The sequence below is a fragment of the Osmerus eperlanus genome, chromosome 28 (assembly GCF_963692335.1).
Source record: "Osmerus eperlanus chromosome 28, fOsmEpe2.1, whole genome shotgun sequence".
Lineage (NCBI taxonomy): Eukaryota > Metazoa > Chordata > Actinopteri > Osmeriformes > Osmeridae > Osmerus > Osmerus eperlanus.
Genome location: NC_085045.1, coordinates 7283929 through 7302911, shown reverse-complemented (window position 1 = coordinate 7302911; position 18983 = coordinate 7283929). Strand labels below are relative to the sequence as shown.

Genomic DNA, 18983 nt, shown 5'->3' with positions numbered 1-18983 from the left:
CAGGCCTATTGTATGTCTATAAAACATTTCAACACGCGGTGGCAGCACCTCCACTGCCGAAAGTCGTAAGTAGACTCATGGTTTGAATATCCCTATCGTTTGATTTAAATAACGATTTAACATAATCTGTATGTTCTTCACTTTTATGTTAACTTTTAGGTAAGTAAAATGGTTTAGGTTCATTGTTACGGAATACTTTGCGTCACACAGACAGCAAAGTAGGTTTATACCATTGCGGCTACATGTTTTTTTTTGGACTGTGTTAGACTTTAAATACAATTTAATGAAGCTTTTTAGTGGAACAATAAAGCAAAAGCCTCACTGAATAAAAACATACAAAGTATATCACTTTGTGATACCATATTATTTTATGTTTTGAAAAAGAAAATACTTTAGTAGTTTATTTAGGAAAGAATCTTTGATTAAATAGCAGGCCTATATTAAACTCTAAATGAACACTACAGAATACAAACAATGTGCCATATTATTTATTTGCATCTTCTAAAAACATGTAGCCTAACACAAACAAAACACAAAAATAGGCCTGTAAGACATTTCGGTAGCCTATTTTCCATGCACTTTTATTTGCGCTTTCATAGTAAAGGCAAATATTACAATATATATTATCAGCCAATTATTATTTACAGAAATTCAGTTCAACATATTTAACTTTACATTTACATAAATAACATGCAATTAAAATAATTTCTTAGAGAAATACTTATGGGCATCCTTTTGAAGTAATTATGTTATCACCTTTCTGATAGGGACAAGCGGCTTTGCTTGTCGCAAAGTCTTTAACAACTTGGGTAAGGTAATTGGACGTTGTCCGAAAAGGAGGGGGCAGCACTGAACATTGTGCTGAACGGAGTCCGTAATGGAGCCGGTAGAATGCTCGGAACCAAACAGGCGGCGGGGCCCGTAAAAAGGTGGTTATAGTCAACGGAACAGCGAGGGTTCTGGTTCTGTGAGACAGAGGCGGACGTCTTGCTCATGATGCTGTCGATGCTGAATGAACACTTTGCTTGTGTGTCGCGCTCAGGCTTCTGTCCTGAAGATAAAGATGCGCCAAGCTGCACTCTGAACTCTTTGGGGCAGCTGGCCTTCTCGTTGCCGTTGAGATTCGGGTATGGTTGGTACGAGGAAGGAGCCATCACGAGACCTTCCTGCAATGGCATGTACCGAATAGGTGCGGACGCTACACTCACTCGGCCCTGGACTCCGTAAGGCCTTGTGTATGGCCGGTAGCAGCTGAAGTTTGGATAAAACATGATCCCGTCTTTCACATATTCCGGCTGGTTCCTCTTGAACCTCTTCCTGCGCCGGAGAAAGCTGCCATTGTCAAACATGTCTTCAGAGGCAGGGTCAAGAGACCAGTAGTTGCCTTTGCCTGGATTGCCAGGTTCCCGTGGAATCTTGATGAAACAGTCATTAAGTGACAGGTTGTGTCTGATGGAGTTCTGCCAGGCTGGGAACTTCTCCCTGTAGTAAGGGAACTTGTTGCTGATAAAGTCGCAGATGCCACTAAGCGTCAGTTTCTTCATTGGGCTCTGTAGGATAGCCATGGTGATGAGGGCGATGTAAGAGTACGGAGGCTTCGCCGAGCCGTTCTGAGACCTCTCGGAGGAAGGCGCGTCTGTGCAGAAACCGCTCTCGCTTTCTCCCGAGGAGTCGAACTCTGAGCAGTCCAGTTCCACACTGGATTCGGCTGACGAGACAGTTTCCGTGGCGCTCTTTCCTCTGTAAAGTCGGAGTTGGTCGTGGAGGTGCTCGTCCTCTCCTACTATGTCAATCTCATCCTGCTCCAGGGGCATGCAAGCCCGATGGGACGCTTCAAACTCATTGGAAAGGGTCATAGCTGAGCGCAGAAAGTTAAAAAACGCTTAAAGTCTCACTAACAACACAGCAACATTCACCTTTCAAGACGCGTAAAAGAGCGGGAAGTCAACATACATGCGTAAAAGCGCACACAATTAACTGTCAACTATTATATTCGCCCGAATTCTGTAAGCTCCTCTTGTCCCGTGGTCGTTACCGGTGTGTATGCAGTGAACGTGGGAGTTTGGGGTGTTTATGACGGGTTGGTTGTCCCCCCCAGGCCAAACCCATTCATCCTCCGAACCTATCAGAGGAGATCCTCGCCGCAGGTAGTCAGGCAAGACAAGCACACGGGTCGGAAAAGCTATTGCTATAGGGATCCTCAATGCTAATAGCCTAGACTAAGGCAGACATTGGAAATATCAAAAGCAAGATAGGAAAGGTTGCCCCATGGGCCTAGAAAAAGACATGTTTAGTCCTACAATCCATGCCAGCAGTGTTTATTAAATCTACGGGCCACTCATCATATAAACACATCTTCAACTACACAGGATGTTGCTGATCATCGATGGCCTAGTAAAATATTTAGCCTAAATAATAAAAGACAGAAGCCATAGCCTATACAGTATTTAGGCATCATTGAGACTAATTGGCAGCATTGCATGAATGATAATCCAACTCAATCGGTAAATGCTATAATGCGCTTCAGTAGCCCATAAAGTTAATTCTTTGAGAGGATACAAGATTACTTTGAACGTTGTTACATTTCCTGTGTCACTGGCCCTATTTAAATCATCGAGAGCCTCCGCCCGATTAAGAATCCAGGAGCACAGTAACGCGGCTGGAGGCGGGATGCTCTGGGCAAGTTTAACGCCACTCCGAACCCCTGATAACAAGCTCAGTGTTTGCACCTCAGCCCCCCCGCGGTTTCGTTTAGTTTGCCACCTCTGGATGCCCGTAGGTGGTATGACCATGAAAATGGCCATGGGACGGCGCCCCGTGGCCGTGTAAGAAAGGGGGCTATACAGCCGCCTTAACGAGGCGATCAGCATCAGAATCGGGTAGGAAACGGCACAGCTGCACTGTACGCTTAGGGCTACGAGGCCTGGCCGGGTTTATGACCACGGAGAATGGGCACAGACATCCTCAAAGCAAACCGGTTCAGCGCACGGATATGTGTTAAAACAGTCCGAGGATTAACCATCTCCATTGCAAATGACAACGTTGGGATGTCCCCACCCATTTCCTCACCTGTGTGTGTGTAGGCTGTGTGTGTCTGATACATGAAGGATGACTTCCTAATAATCAGACGCCAATTTCTAATATCAGAATCTAACCTCGCTACCAATGGTTAACAAATCGTTTTAATTCGACTAGTGTATCCGAAAAGAAATAAGATGTGAACATTTCCGAACATTAGTTTTATCCTGCGGAATTTATAGCCTTTTTCAACGATTTAGTAAAATACAATTCCAGTTTCAGGTCTTTAAAATGTATTGTCTCAACAAATTTTTTTTTTTAGGCCTACCTTTTATTATCTGTTGTGAATATGAAGAATACGAGGGAGTATTTGACAATATCGTTGATTTATTCAAATAATTTAACAATGGGGAAAAAACAAAGTAAGCCATGTCAAAATAACAATAATTTTGCTTGGCTAAGGATACTGCCATGTCAAACAGCTAAAATCCAACTCTCTAATGTTTAATATTCATGATAAAAGCCACCACTTCATTTTTACATCCAAAACTGCTTTACTTTGAAGCATTAGGCCCTACTAGTCTAGTTGCACAAAATTGCTAAATATTATGTTAGTGACTGAGTTGATTAAGGCAACTTCAATTGTTAACTATTTACACAGAACATGACATTAAGGACACAATATAATTACCAATTTAAACGTCTATTCAATGGTTTCTTTATGCGTGAGTGTGTGTGTGTGTGTGTGTGTGTGTGTGTGTGTGGGGGGGGCTGCTTTATGAGATCGTCTGAAATGATTTATTTAGTCCCCTGAGAAACAGTTTTTAAATCAGTTATCGGCCCGGTAACATATAAGACTGTATCTGGAACATGAAGTCCAACAAGTGCTTGTGTGGAGGTTTTGGCAAGCAGCAGTAGCAGTGCTTCACAGATCCTCAGACAAGGTGATTTTAAAGGAGAGCAGACTAGCGCACAATTTCAAGTGGAACTGTCCATGGAAAGTTCAGTTCCAGTCCAGTCCTGGTGCAGACTGGAGTCCAGGTTGAGTTACTTTCCCCCTCCCTGCAACACTGTACATATGAAGTGTTCCTTGAGGATCTCTCGGTCCAAGTTTCTCCCTGTGGAGAGACAGGGGTTGGGACAGCAAGACTTCATCTAGTGCTATGAGCAGGAGGGTTTTAAATGTAAACACTGGGTCTGAATTCTGTCACATCAAGCAAAATTGACAGCAATCCTCCTAATGAAGTTGATACCACAGTTTCAATTACCAGTCACAACGGAACATTTTCGCAACGCATATATAACCTGCACCTTAGTAGAAGTAGAGGCCTCACCTATGAAGACCAGGCGGTTCACCCTGGGCTCGTCCTCCCACTGCTGGGGTGTCTCTTCCAGCTCGTACAGCTCGTGGACTCCCTGGAGCATCACCTGGTGAGCTTTACCTGCTACTGACACAATACCCTTCACACGCATTTCATTCATTAGGACAGCTCAACAAAACACGCGCACACACACACACGTCAGTTAAACAACACCAATACCCTAAAGCCCGCTATAAAACAAGCCGGTGTTATAAGGAATGTTCTCGCTAAGCGTGTTGTACCTTTAGCCGTATGACGTTCATGGCTTGTCCTGACTGGTTCTTCAGGGTCTTCTCCCACAAGACGTCCTGACAGGGAAGGGAGAGCCGGTTAAGTCCTATGTTGTCCATCAATATCTAACACGTTCCAGGAGAACTGTACTGCTCTTCCAAAAAAATTTTTCCCACTCCAACCTAATTCAGCTTGTCGCCTAGCTACTTACTGGAGGGTGGTTGCTAATTTAGGGGTTTAAATGAAAATCTACAGGATGGCATGATGACTAGGAAAAGGTTTGGACAGCCCTGGTCCAACAGTTATCAGAACCACGAGTTCCCCGAGGGGTTCTAACCTGGATGAAGACATTCAGGACGTCCTCAGAAAGACTCCCAGGAACTTCAAATGTGACCGTCAGAATACTCTGGGGGGGGGGGGGGGGGGGGGACATTAGATTAGGAGCACACACCTGGGAAACCATGACATGCATTGAACAAGTGAAGACCAGAGAACACCACAGGACATGCAACACGTAACGTATCGTGAATTTGTTTGATAGACACAGTCTAAAAGGTGCATCGTCTGTTGTATGTGACTGCAATATCTTTTTTTTTCTCCAGGTTTTTTCTGTGTGTTTGAAGCACCCATTTAAAGACAATATTGAGTGAGAGGCATCTACTTGTAATTTAAAACCATAAATATATATTTTTTTTAGCTTGTAGCCAGAAAGGACGTGCCTTAAAATGTCACTGCCTTAAAATACAAACGGAAACTGTTTTGAATTGTGTAAGCCATGCATATTCTCACACTTGCCTCCTCGCGCCACATAGTGGTGCTGTTAATGACTTTGACGACGAACGTGTCAAAAACATTCTAAACCGAGGGTCATTTTAACCCTAAATCTCTTTATCTCTCTGCTCCCCGCCTGCCCTGCCCTTCCTCCTCTCCACTGCATACTTCCTTACAACATTTAAAGGGCACTTTGCAGATATTTAGTCTATTGTGTGAAAGTGTTAAGGTTACACACTTCCTTTTTTATTTTGGTATAACAACAGAAATACAGCACCCTGATTTGCATGAAAAGAACAGCTGGGGTGGGGAGACCCAATGGAGGGAGGAGGAGGAGGGGGGGATTCAGTAGGGGAGGAGGGGGGGGGGTAGTTGAGTCTCATGCGGGAAAGGGGACTTGGTGAAAACAAATGACAATACAGATTACCCCCCCCTCCCCCACACACACACACCACTACACACACACACCCAACCTCCAACCCATTCTGTGATAAATGTACCTAAGAGTATACACAGTCCAAGACTATGACCCCTATGAGACATTTAAAGACTGAAATACAGGAGATATCGCCCCACATGCTGGAATACGTCTGACGCATCCTAGCCTGCTTGTTTAACTGTAGACAGGCTGAGGCTGTCTTGTGGGTGAGCAGAGCCACCAACAAAGAACTTCAAAAGCTTCCCGATTGATTACAAAGCTAAATAGCGTAAGCAGGGTGGAGACTTTCCACGAGAGGGTCAATTCCCCCTGAGGGTGTTTAGGGGCAAGACACAGCCCCCTGGAAATGCTACTGTCTGCTAGCCAGCCAGAAAACATAAGGAACCAGAACACACTCCTCTGTGTTCTCACTCATACCCTGGGGATACACAACTTGAATTTGTCACCGCATTGAAAGAGAAGAAATTCAAAGGGGATAAAAAAAAAAGAGAAATCTTACACATTTTATTTTTGTTGACTGGTGTTCCAGGTTACGTCTAAGTATAAGGAGAAGGAGCATCTGTCTTAATTGCAAACCAAGGGAAATAGAAGGGTATGATTCCTGCTAAGAAATGCTCAACAAAACACCTTTTGGTTTTTGCTCGGCCTGCCCCAGTCCCCGCGAACGGATCTGCTTGCCTCTCCCTTAACCGAGACCCCCTCCTGCCACCTCGTCTCTGTCGACGACCCACCTACCCGCCACCCGCACCGTTCTTCACCGTGAACCCTACTGTGACGTGTGGTGTGTACATTAGGTCACTTATCGAAAGCTTGTTTCTGTGCGGTTTGATTTGCGTCGAGTGGCGGCAGTGCTGCGCGCCCCTCCCTTCCCCCCCATCAGAGTTCCGAGTCCTCCGCGAACAGGTTTCAAAATCGAGCGGTTTCGGACACCGTACGCGGCGGCCGAGGTGGGATGGTGGTCGGGAGATAGGTACCTTGTCCAGGTGAGGTCTGGTCGTCTGCACGAGCTGCAGCTTCTCGGCCAGACTGTAGGAACGAGATCAGAGTCGCCACGGTTACACAGGTCAGGATCGACATCTGATTCCCATTGCCATACACCTCTGAACTATCCCCCCCCCCCCCCCCCCCCCGGCCCCCCTCTCCTAATGTCCCTCTCTGCCCTTCCCCTCCTCCACTCCTCCCCCCTCCTCCACTCCTCCCCCCTCCTCCCTTCCCTGACCTCACAAGGAGGACAAACATGATAAGCAGCTTCAGCCCTGCGGCCACACAGGCAGAGCAGCAGGGGGGGGGGCTCCATCAAACAGCCAGCGCATGCACCGGGGGCTGGGGGTGGGGTTAGTCAGAGGAAAGGACCCCCCCCCCCCCACCAGGGGGCCATTTGATACAACACACATACACAGGTCCTAATCCTTCGCAGCTGTGGCCCCCCAGACCGCGAGCCTGTCCTGGTGTAACACCGGCGAGCCCATTCATGGGACGAGTTTGACAAGAGTTCTGCAGCGGTGACAATGAGACAAGGACCCCCCACCCCAACCTCCAGGTCTCATACAGGCCTCTCTATAGACCCTGCTGGGGAGGTACATGGTAAACAAAGTCAACGATCTTAGTCCTATGAACCGCACTGTAGCCCTGGACACACACACACACACACACACACACACATACTTAGCCCCATCCTTGGTGTCGAAGGAATGCAGGTCTAGAACTTGGGAGAGGTCCACCCTGGGGAGCACAAACAAACACCGGATGACTTTGTACGTTTCCAAACGCTCATCTCGATGCGTGACACGTGACACGGCTGAGTGAAGACAGTTAGGCGCATAGACGTGGGACACCAACAAACAACAACAACCCTGCGAGTACAACAGTCCCCATTCCTACGAGTATCAACCCACGGCCGAGCCTCGGAGGTCCCTTCCAGAGGAGCCGGAAGACACGGAGGGTGAGCTGAGGAGAGGCCGGGCGCACGTTTTCCTGATTAACCCCTCGCTGCACAGAGCCTTTCATCCGAAAAGCTGACACGCCCAGCCTTTGATACGCACACTGACCACTGCTATCGTTACACCCCAAACTGTGCAATAACATCACAATGTATGCACTACCACGCACACACAAGCACACACACACACACACACACACACACACACACACACAGACACAGGGGTTTGCTAGTGGGTGGGGTGTTGCAGCAGGGTCAGAGTTCAAAGTGCAGGGGTTTGCGGGTAACTGGACACCATGGGATGAAGTGTTTGTGTTTGCGTTGGTGAGGTGGGAGGGCTCATCTGGAACGCCACGATGTGTTTGATCCTTGTTATGAGATCCGAACAGAAAGTGTATATAGGGAGGATAGTTATTTGTTAGCCACAGTGACGCATGGGAACTTCCCGATATAAAAACGCCGCTGGGGAAAAGGTGGATCACGTAAAAACACCCAAATACCTTGACTTTTGAGTCTCCAGGATCTTAACAAGGCCATTGATAGACCTATAGGGAAGACGACATACACAAATACAGAGGATCAATAATCAGGCAAACTCTTTAATGATGTGATAAAGTTCAGCACTTGGCAATTTCTCCATCCACAACGTAAAAAAAAGAAATCATGGAGCTGTGTGATTGAGCTTTAAGGTAATAGTGTGTGAGTGGTTGTGTGGTCTTCACCTGACGCTCTCTCTGAGCTTCTCCAACTCCTCCTTGGTGGCCAGGTCAGTCTTGTTGATGATGGTCAGGTCAGCCAGCGCAATCTGCCTATTGTTCAAACCCAACATATCCACACCATTCTTAAAAAACGATCATATGTGCATAAGGAGGCACTCCTAGGCAGGGTTCTTCCAGTATTTAAAAGGCTAAGGCGGCCCGCCTAGGGCTTTTCTCACACTGCCTAAGCAGAAATACCTGCTAGAAACTTCTAGCAGAAATAGCGCCCTCCAAAAAACCTGTATTGCTGTCATTCGGGCATCCGAATAACTAAATGTCATGTAAATCCCAACAGCCCGCGCCGCTGTATCCGTGGAAGACGAAGAAACCTAGGTAGGCTAACTTTCCGAGACTAAACCACCTGCCTGAACTCTAGTCTGGAGAGATGGAGAAAACAAGACGCGTCAATCCAAGGCATTCAGTAAGCTGTTAACCGCCACAAGGAGTGGCGTTACACAACCCACAATTTTCCACACTAATGTGAAATAGTGTGGCAATTTGGGGCCTTAGAATCGCCGGGTCACAGCAAGGTTTGCTTGATTTGATGTGAAGTCGTCTTCTATGCAAATTCCCACCCTAAGTAAACCAGTAGCCTACAGAGTTTTCTGACCTGTTCCCCATGCTGCTGCCTCCCCCCCCCCCTCTCCCCTGGGCTGGGCTGGGTGAGTATCAGGTGTCACTCTCAAATGGACCAACAGTTGGACGGGAAACAAACACAAACGCCGTGAACAAACAGTCCGGCAGCAGAGCAGAGGGCCTGGGAGGTCCAGACGGCAGTCGTCTACACTTTGCCTGTCTGTAAATATGGATCAACGGCACCATAGAGGAAAGAAAAGAAACAGACTAAGAGTGTCATGACAAACAAATAACATGACAAACGAAGACCATTTGAAAGAGAGAAAGAGAGAGGAAGGAGAGAGAAAGAGAGAGAAATTGTGAAAGGAGGCTTACCTGGCTGCTTCGTTGATTAGTCCCTCTGGCTTCTCCTCTGTCAGATGCTGCAGAGAGAGACACAGAGAGAGAGAGAGAGAGAGAGAGAGAGAGAGAGAGAGAGAGAGAGAGAGAGAGAGAGAGAGAGAGAGAGAAAGAAGGACACAGAGAGAGGGAGGGAGAGACCAAGATGAGAGAGAGAGCGGGGGATGTTTAGAGAGAGAAACAGAGAAGTCTCGAGATTGCTAATCACTGCCGACGTGCTAATAGTGCTTCTACTTTGCAAGATCCCCAAGTGTGGGAGAAGGTTGTCATGGGTTTGTTTGGAGAGGGCTTTTCCTCCCTACAAACACCCCCAAAAAACCCGGAAACACCCCTAAACCCTCACACGCCAAGCTCACCACCCTGTCACAAGAAAGTGACATCTCCGAAATGAGGAGGAACGTTCGTGGCGAGCAGGCCATCAGCCCGTCGTCTCACGACGCCTGTCCGCCCGCTCCAGGCCTCAAGCCTCCAGAGACGATCCCCATCTCTCATTCTATTTGCGGGCGCCGCATCCTGTCTCTTGAGGTACGTACATAACAGAGGAGCTCACCGCCCCCCCCCCCCCCCCCCAGGCTCCATCCCACTCTCACATCCGGACTGAGTGATGGAAGTCCAAAACCGAACAGAATTGATTGTCTGTTTTCGTGCCCTGAGCCTACACCCCCCCCCCCCCCCCAGCTGGCCTGGGACTTGGCCAGGAGGAGTGTTTAGAGGGGTCGGTGTGTGTTTGGGGTGGGGGGGCGGGGGGGAGTATGAGGGTCATAAAAGCAAGCTCTGCTCTGATATTAATGACTCCAATTCAATCTCAATCAGCTACTCTCGCCCGGCTCTCTCTCTCTCTTTCAATCTCAAACTCTCTCGTTTGGCTTTTTATCTTTGTCCCCCCCCATCCCCCCCGTCCTGCTGTCAGAGTTCCCAGAGGAGGGGGAGGTAGCACCCGGGCCATGAACGAGTCGCCTTGCCAAGCATGACACCTTCCCATTACAACCTATTATCCAGGTGTCACTAGCCCTGTTCCTCTTAAAGACTTTTGTGTGTGCGTGTGTGTTAGGGGGGGCTCCTGAAACCCAACAACCTGTGTAGCAACACAATCCAATTTCACAGGCGAAAGGGCCTTGCCTTGTTAGCGCTAGTTAGTACCGTGGAAACAAAAGAGCTTGGCAAAATGAACACTTGCCTGCATTCCATACTTGGCGTCGATGACAGTGACAATACCTGGGAACAAACAAGGAACAGGGTTAGGGTCTTGTCAAAGACCTGTGTCCACACAGTTCTATAAACTAATCTTTGCCCCTGTAGCCTTTTGGGTGTTCCGCTTGTTGCGTTGGCTCAGCTCACTGTCTCGGACGTTATTTCGGGTCTCTCCTCTGTAGAGATAGCGACAAACTGCCGAGTACTCCTTTATCCCAGATGGATTTTAGCATAGAAAACAAGGGTTTCTATATGTGCACGAGGAAGACGAGACCTCTTGGTTTGTAAGCGGTCCGCGAGACGCCAGATCAAAGACACGACAACGAGAGTTGAACAAACGTTCGTATCTCACCGTCTAAATAGATGTCACTTCCCAGCTCAGCGTCGACCCAGAACATGGAGGCCACAGCACCTTTCAGAGTGCGAGAGGACAGAGAAAGAGATGTTGAAACACCCTTCCCCAAAACTGTTTAGTGACCGATTCAGACTTGAATTAGAAAAGCACTTTGTTTTCCTACGTAAGTAGACGTTTGTCTTTTGCCTCAGTAAAAAAAAAAATCCTGATAAGACCACATCAATAACCGAACACAGACATAACAATCATCAGGTGGATAAAAACACACAGAGCCAATTGGAAAATAAACCAAACTCCAATAATATCAGAAGTATAGAGGTTTATCCACCATTAAAGTGTGCCCGCGTCACACACACAAACATATTTCATTCCTCTTATGTTGCTAGAACTCTGTGGACCAGGGCAAACTAATCGGAGGTGCTCGCAATCCCCCCCCCCCCCCCCCCCCCTCCATAGGTACAGTTGGTTTGTTGCAATTTCTCAGAGAGGGCAGTTATTCCAGCACCCTATGTCACCGTACCTGGCCTGGCTTGTTCACATAATGCACTTTTGTCAAACCGTCAGGCGAGAATAAGAAAGCATAGTAAATATTTGATAGGAGAGTAATGAAAACACAATTTCTGAGTGGCATCCTGCACATAACCAATCCAGCCCCCTCCCCGAACGGAGGGGAGGGGCAGGCTCCCTGGAGACCTCGCTGAGTGACAGGTCTGTCTGGGCCAATGACAGAGCTGTCCCAGTCAATAACCGACCTGTTTCGGCCAATGACACGGCCAAATGGTAGGGAGAGTTCCGGTCTGAGCACGCTCTGTTGGTACCATCTGTGTAGACCAGTGGTCTGTGGCTGGCTGCGTCCCGGGCTCTTGACACCTGTCACTTATCTACACACTCCAGTCACCACAGGTCTCGGCCTGTAATGGCCCCTTATTGATTTCCTATTTCTCTCTGGCCTGATAGCTTCCATGTTGGCATGGAAATAGGCTATTCAGATTCACCCCTCCTGCTATCGCATGCCGGAGAAAAACATCTAAGAAGGGGCTAAACTTCCACTGGGCTCATCAAAAAGTATAAGCTACAGATAAGTGCAAAGCTAACTTTCTGTTTGGACTACTTGGGACATGGGCTACTTTAGAATGTCAAAATCCAAGGCCTAAAACAATTAAGCTGTCTTCAGATTACAGTTCAAATGAAGCCGAGAAGCCGAGGCCAGAATTGGGGTTTCGGGACTTTCACCTCCAAATCTGCAGCCATTCAGCCCCAACACGCTGAGGATCTCTCCTCTAATAAGGCCTACCATGAACCCTAACTCTGCAAGATTCATATTTAGAGGAAAATTATGTCAATTTGATGACGCTGAATGGACCGACAGACACAATTATACATCATGTGAGCCTGCGGAATTTGATGTGTTGTTGCCGTAAGCTCCTATGAGATTGTAGCCAATCACAAAAGAAGGGCAAACGCGGATTAGAGTTGACATGACAGTTAAGGGCTCTCTAAACGCATCATTAACTGTAAACAAAACAGCGCAGATGTTGCAGTCCTCACGCAGTTCTACTTTCTGAGTGGTCAACCACAGGGAAATGGAGGGCATGTCGGCAGTAATGGAAGGAGACAGCGCCTGTCTGCTCCCTCAGGAGAGCAGATAGGGCTGCTTAATCAGGTGTTTCTTAGCGTAAGGTACTGCATTGTAATGTGAGTGGCAAACTGTGGTGGTTTAAAGTTAACTTTGATTCTACTGCAAGGTTTTCTGACAATGCCCCATGCACAACCATCCATCTCCTGGGAGTGGGATGGAAACCATTCAGAACATGTGTGAGCGTGTTGATAAAACGTGCCGATTTTTGATTCAAAACAATTCTTTTACCTGGATCGGCTAGTCCGGTAGTTTCTAGAAGGATGTAGTCAAATTTCCCTTTTTTCTCCATGAGGTTTTCTATAGCTTTCAGGCCGTTGTCCCTGCAATACAATGAAAAAAGATATTGAGGTTGCCAAGCATAGATACATAACAACTAGCTAATGCTGTAGGATTGCAGTAGAAAATACAATAGCTAAATGTTAAATATTATGACTTGTCTTATTTCTGGGTGGTTGTAAATGCTCAAACGTGAAATTGTAACTACGTGACCAAGTAGGACTATCAGGTGAGTGACTATCCAGGTGGAACGAAAGAAAAAGCCAATAGTATTGCAGGAAAGGGCATTTTAATTGTGCCCCCTTTCTTTGAACCATTGAGAAAACGGGTATGGTGAGCGGACCACGTGAGACTACTGAGATGCACCCATCTCCTCTACACATACTTGACAGAGCAGCACAGGCAGCCATTCCTGAGCTCCAGCCACTCCTCATACAGCTCTCCTGCCTGACTTACAGCCAGAGACTTCTCCAGGGCGCTCCCTAGAGGTCAGACCAGAGACTGCAATCAGGGAAACTCACAAACAGTTCTTTTTATGTACCTTTGCTGCTCTCTGGTGAACACATTTGGGTAGGGAACTATTTGTTGTTTGGGTACCTTCTCCAAACTCGTTGAGGATGACAGCGATCCTCTTGTTGTGTTGCTCAGTCAGGATGTAATTCAACAATGTTGTTTTCCCTGCTCCTGTGTACATCAGTAACATTGAATGTTCATCAATAATAGTAACAACAATAATCACCGTAGAGCAACAACAAGTAGCTAGTAATTGCTCAGCACTTTTCTCCACTATGGCGAGTATGCTATGCAGTGAAACAGTAATTGACCATCACGGAGGATATGTATTGCAGTGGTTTTCGATCCTGGTCCTCATGCCCCCCTGCCCTGCATGTTTTTGATGTTTCCCTATTCCAACACACCTGATTCAAATAAATGGGTCGTTACCAGGCTTCTGCCGAGCTAGATAATGACCCATTCGTTTGAATCAGATGTGATGGAGCAAGGAAACATCTAAAACATGGGGTCCTTTCAGACCAGGGTTGAGAACCACTGATGTATAGTCTGTGAAATGGACACACATACCGAGGTAGCCTGTGATTATGGTGACCGGTATCTGCTCGCCAAGTGAGCTGGGTTTGTGTTCGATGGGGACTAGCTCCGGACAGTCATCCTCCTCATCCATCATCACTGTGTGCACACAGATCGAAGAGACAGCTAAGCATCTAAAGCTAGCTACATCGTCTGACTGCGGTAGCTAGTTAGCAGGAAGTATTGTGGCCAAACATGTTGCGTGCGTAAGATGGGACAATAATTTACTGCTAATACATTCAAATAGCAAACGTTAGCATACACTGTATCTCTGTGTCAGTTGAGTGAAGTACTTAGCTGTGATGCTAGCGAGCAGTGACAGATATAGTATTGAATGTATCTAGCTAGCTAGCTAAACTAGCTAGTACTAACTCTTCTGATTGTGATATCGTAAGGAATAATTTGTCACATCTACGCCTTTAAGACAGCTATCAGTCTAAATATCAGTGAATACAGTCAAACATAATATACCTGGTTTTAACACTACAGGATGTCAAAGTCAAATCAGCTTGATATGCTACTTAAACTAATTTGTTTAAGATTAGTGTGCTTTAAAGCTGTGCAACTTGGTCGGAAGTTCCGCCTCAACATTGGACATTACTTTAGTTCCGAATTCCATGAACAACTACGGTATTCAGTTTGGCCAAAGAACTATTTGGTTTGGGCCGACAAAAGAGATGAGAAAGAGAATGTTCTGTTGTCAATCGTAAAACAATATCTCATTATATAGATATATATTATATGTAACTGCATTGGCAAAGGATTGTGCCTCTTATTACAATGCTGCTAAAGTAAAGCCTGGTTGCTGCCTATAGCCTAAAAAAACGGCAGAGGGCGACCGTAGCTAGAATACCCTTTTCCTGTAGCTGGTCTTACCTATGTAAAGGCCCAGAGGATATTTGTCCTACCCTGCAATTTAAATGGCAGTGTTAGCAAGATCCAGAATCACATCTTTCATGAATGTATGACTGTTTCATATTCGAATCAGATGTTTTCAGTATGTCCATTACCCTTCACATTCTCTCTCTCTCCCTCTCCCCCACACCCCCCACTCCCCCCCCCCCTCTCTCTCTCTCTCTCTCTCTCTCTCTCTCTCTCTCTCTCTCTCTCTCACGCACGCGCACGCACGCACACACACACACACACACACACACACACACACACACACACACACACACACACACACACACACACACACACACACACACACACACACACACTGTCCAAGTAGGCTACTGAATAGGAGAGAGTCTGAGAAAGTCAGAGGGAGAGAGCTAGAGAGAGAGGGAAGAACGCGCGCATCCAGACTGCTTATTAAGCAACCCAATAGGCTTATCTCAGCGAGTGTGTGTACAGAGCGTGTCTGGTCCATACCCTCCCACTCCGCAGCCGGTGTCTACTTGGGAAGGGTCAAACGCGGAAGTTTACACCCAGAACGCTGCCACCGCGAAGATGAGGATTGCGATGACATTCAGTCTGTAGCGCGGCAAGCGAAGTTGAAATCGGTGAGGAATACTGGAGCTACTGCCGCTGAACTGGATTAAACTTCTATGGCAAGTTTAGCGAGTGCGGAGCGACGGGCTTTTGCGCTGAAGATCAACAGGTAATATAAATGGTTTAACTACCAGGTACATTACATGGTGACACGAGGCTCTGGATTTCTGAGCACGCAGCTAAGTTATAACATGACAAAATAGCTTTGGAGTTAAGGGAATGCCTGTGCTTAAATCTTGCTCTCAATTTTCCGTGTAGATGAAATCATTATTACAGGTTAGGCTTGCAAGCCTATGAATACATATTCGTGGCAAAATGTTCCCGAGTAAAACAAATAAAAGAATCAGGATTCCAATCAGGTAATATGCACGCCAAGTAGCCATAAGAAGCTGATGCATTTATCTATATTTATCAACTACATATCCTCCTCATGAAGGTTGTTTCTAAATCGGGTTTACTTCAGTGTGATCATTTCCTCTCGTGTGTGTGTGTGTGTGTGTGTGTGTGTGTTTTAAAAGAGAGAGAAATATAAAGTGTGTTTGTGTGTGTGTGTGTGTGTCCAACTGCTTCTTTGAGATGCTGTAGCCGGGGGGATGTAGTCATTGTTCTTACTATGACTTCTGACTGACCATGCAGGTGGGGAGGAAGCAGCCACGTGATGCAACGCTATTGTATGTCATGCCTGTATTAACTAATACAACAAATACTAGCGGCTCCGACATACCCTTGTAGTACAAGCTTACTCAACAGTAGAGATGGACGTAAATTGAATAATGTAGGCTGTGAAAACATCACTTCTTAGCTCCACAAAGTTTGAATAATGTCATAAAAAAAGAAGTAAATAAAGCATCTCCTGTCCCCAAAGAAAATTACACAGGAGGCACAAGCATTTCTATAACCTACTGCCATCTGTACAGATATGATATTTGGCCTGCATCAATTTGTTGGTGATGGTTTTATTTGGATGGAATCTGAAAGGCTAGCAGCTCCAGTGGCTTTGTCGAAGTCAGCTGCTGAGTTCTAAGACACTTCAATCACAACTTTTGATTTAGTGATGCACCAGCAGCCATTGATCTGTCTGTCCGTCCGCCTGTCTTGTCAGTGTCAGTGTTAGTGACTGCCTGCCTGCATTTAAATGCTACTTGGGGTTGATGATTAAACTTGGAACACAATATTATAAATAGAAGGGTGGACTTTTTGTTTGGCCTGGTTTAATCTGAAATCTGAAACAAAGATGAAGCTGTAATCCGTCATTTCAGTTGAAACTATTACTTTTTTTTTTTCTGCAGAATTTATGCATCCTCCAGATGTTCAAACAAAGTTGTAAGTTCTTCTTCATGTATTTTCATCAAGGAGTGTCGAGGTATCCTGCTAATTTGACACCACAGTAAATGTTTCACTTCTTCCTTGTTCTTCCTGACTAGGCTAAAACAGGAAATACTTCTTGCCTAACCCACAAAAAGAAAGAGAAACCCGAAAGAGAAGTGCTGATAATATCTGAAAAAACGTGCAGAAATGCTTCTGTTTGAGAGAAGTGTGTCTCGTGGACAGATGTCAGGGTGCTTTGGGATGGACCCTGCATGTGAACATGATACCTCATAGTGTGGATTAGTGACAGGTGGCAGCCTGGCAAAACAGCTGTGGTCAGGGGCCCTGGAGGTTATGATTTCCTACATGGTTAAAGCAAAGTCTCTAATGAGACAAAATAACTATTTACTGCAGTCCCGGATCAAATAATCAGCTGTCATTGGTGGAGGCTCTGAGGAACTTTCCAGAAGCTTGTCGAAGATTTCTTAACAAAACCCTAATGCAGCGACTGTAGTTGAATCTTTGGGACTATATTTTGTGATTCTTTGACATTTGATCTGTTGGGCGTCCCAGAAAAAAGGGGTTTTGCCAGGCTAATGACAGTGGTGTTTGTGTATGTCTCCCTACGCCCTCTGGACAGGAAGCTCACCAATGATGGCACTGATAGCACCAAGAGTCATGTAATCTCCAGCAGTATGATGCAAACAGTTCTGCGACTGTCTCTCTCCCTTCTTTGTCAGGTCTCCACTTCATCTTCATCGGACGGGGTGTTGGACAAGCAAGAGTGTTCACATCCCTTATGATGTACGAGTAGCCAACCAGGCCCACCATGTTCACTATTTCCATGTTCCTGAGATCAGGAAGGTGAAAGAAATAAGAGGAATGAGACAAAGGCACAGTTGACAATTGGAGGATCCCCCCGTTTGAGAAACCAACTACATGATAATAACATTTCTTATGAGATTCTGTCTCATTGGGTAGAGGTACGTCTTTCGCATCGAATAATCCTGACAAGCTGCAGAAGCATAGCTGAGAGCAACACGAAAAACAAGGAGGAATGCTAGTGCATAATCCAGAAATGCTGACAGGCACTCTTCCTCACCCAGAGACAAGTACAGGCCTGACTCCTTCTGCTCTGGAATGAGGAACCGACCCTGACAATATTATGTAGTTGGATCTCCGTAGCCCGAAGGAGATTAGATTTGCACTTCTAGATTGGATTCTTCTCGTTATATTTATCTTATTAATACCTAAGACTCTTTCCTTATCTCCCCTGGGAATATATTTGGGCCATTGTTTGATTTTGGACACAAATAGCCCGGCTCTGGAGACCAGCTGTGTTTGGTGGTTGTTGCCATAGCCACAAGAAGCCATCAATGTCCACTCTGTTCTGTCATGACCTGCCGTCACACCCTTATCAGGTGTTGTGGTCTTAATGACAAGTTCAGGTAAAAACTTGGTTAGTATGCATATTTCGGATGCTTCCGGGTGTTTTGGTTGTGGTGATTCGGCCTCGTCAGCAAATTTAAGGAACTGGGGAAACACCCGCAATCACATGATCTCCATATGAGAGGTATTTCAATCACTGCCGCCTTTCCTTCCCTAAGGGGACTGACCTTTCACTTGAATTGTTTCTAAAGGAAGTTTACGACGTGCTGCTCATTATAGCCACATTGCTGATATGTAGATTTTGGTTGAATTCATATGACACATTATGTATGAAACTTGGGTATCTGCACCCTAGCACATACAACAAACCTGGTTGTGTTTGAAAACAAAGGACGACGATTCTGTTTCACAGCATTCCATAATCAAATGATCTTGACCTCCAGCTACCAGTGTTAAATATGTCCCTTTTTAAGCCTGTAGTTCCTTCTTATTTAAAATCTTCTCATTTAAACAGCTTCAACCTCGTTCACCATCTATTCAGTTGAGAGGAAAGTCTTTCCATCTAAGCTGCGGGCATAAAATAAATAGTGAAGATATGAAGCTTTCCCTTTCATGTCTCGCTCCCACAGACAATAGCAGCCTTAGCCTCACAAGTGAACCACAAACATCTGCTCCATGAACTGAAAATGACAGACTGTTCAGCTTCCAGTCCTGGCGGTCTCTGTCCAAGCCTGATGCCTGCTTGGCACTGCT

The 18983-nt window shown here is 46.1% G+C and overlaps 3 protein-coding genes across 3 annotated transcripts in view; 1 reads left to right on the top strand and 2 right to left on the bottom strand.

Annotated features, from left to right (window-relative positions):
• Window positions 1-473: 473 nt before the first annotated feature.
• Window positions 474-2057, bottom strand: foxd5 (forkhead box D5). The gene has a single exon (XM_062454532.1). It carries the CDS (start codon window positions 1854-1856, stop codon window positions 798-800), a length of 1059 nt encoding a protein of 352 aa, XP_062310516.1. The 5' UTR covers window positions 1857-2057; the 3' UTR covers window positions 474-797.
• A 1328-nt stretch (window positions 2058-3385) lies between these two features.
• cbwd (COBW domain containing) lies at window positions 3386-14634 on the bottom strand. The gene is made up of 16 exons (XM_062454431.1): window positions 14511-14634; window positions 14034-14138; window positions 13551-13637; window positions 13339-13435; window positions 12906-12997; window positions 11036-11095; window positions 10670-10707; window positions 9469-9515; window positions 8482-8568; window positions 8260-8304; window positions 7486-7542; window positions 6795-6846; window positions 4948-5016; window positions 4622-4687; window positions 4353-4479; window positions 3386-4136 (listed from the first exon to the last, which is right to left on the bottom strand). The coding sequence occupies exons 2-16, from the start codon at window positions 14134-14136 to the stop codon at window positions 4066-4068; spliced, it is 1098 nt and encodes a 365-aa protein (XP_062310415.1). The 5' UTR covers window positions 14137-14138; window positions 14511-14634; the 3' UTR covers window positions 3386-4065.
• A 737-nt stretch (window positions 14635-15371) lies between these two features.
• The window catches only part of dock8 (dedicator of cytokinesis 8), a 42477-nt gene continuing 38865 nt past the window's right edge, over window positions 15372-18983 (top strand). The window contains exon 1 of the mRNA XM_062454197.1: window positions 15372-15642. Coding sequence (XP_062310181.1) covers window positions 15590-15642 — 53 coding nt within the window. The 5' untranslated portion in view covers window positions 15372-15589. The remainder of the gene's footprint in view (window positions 15643-18983) is intronic.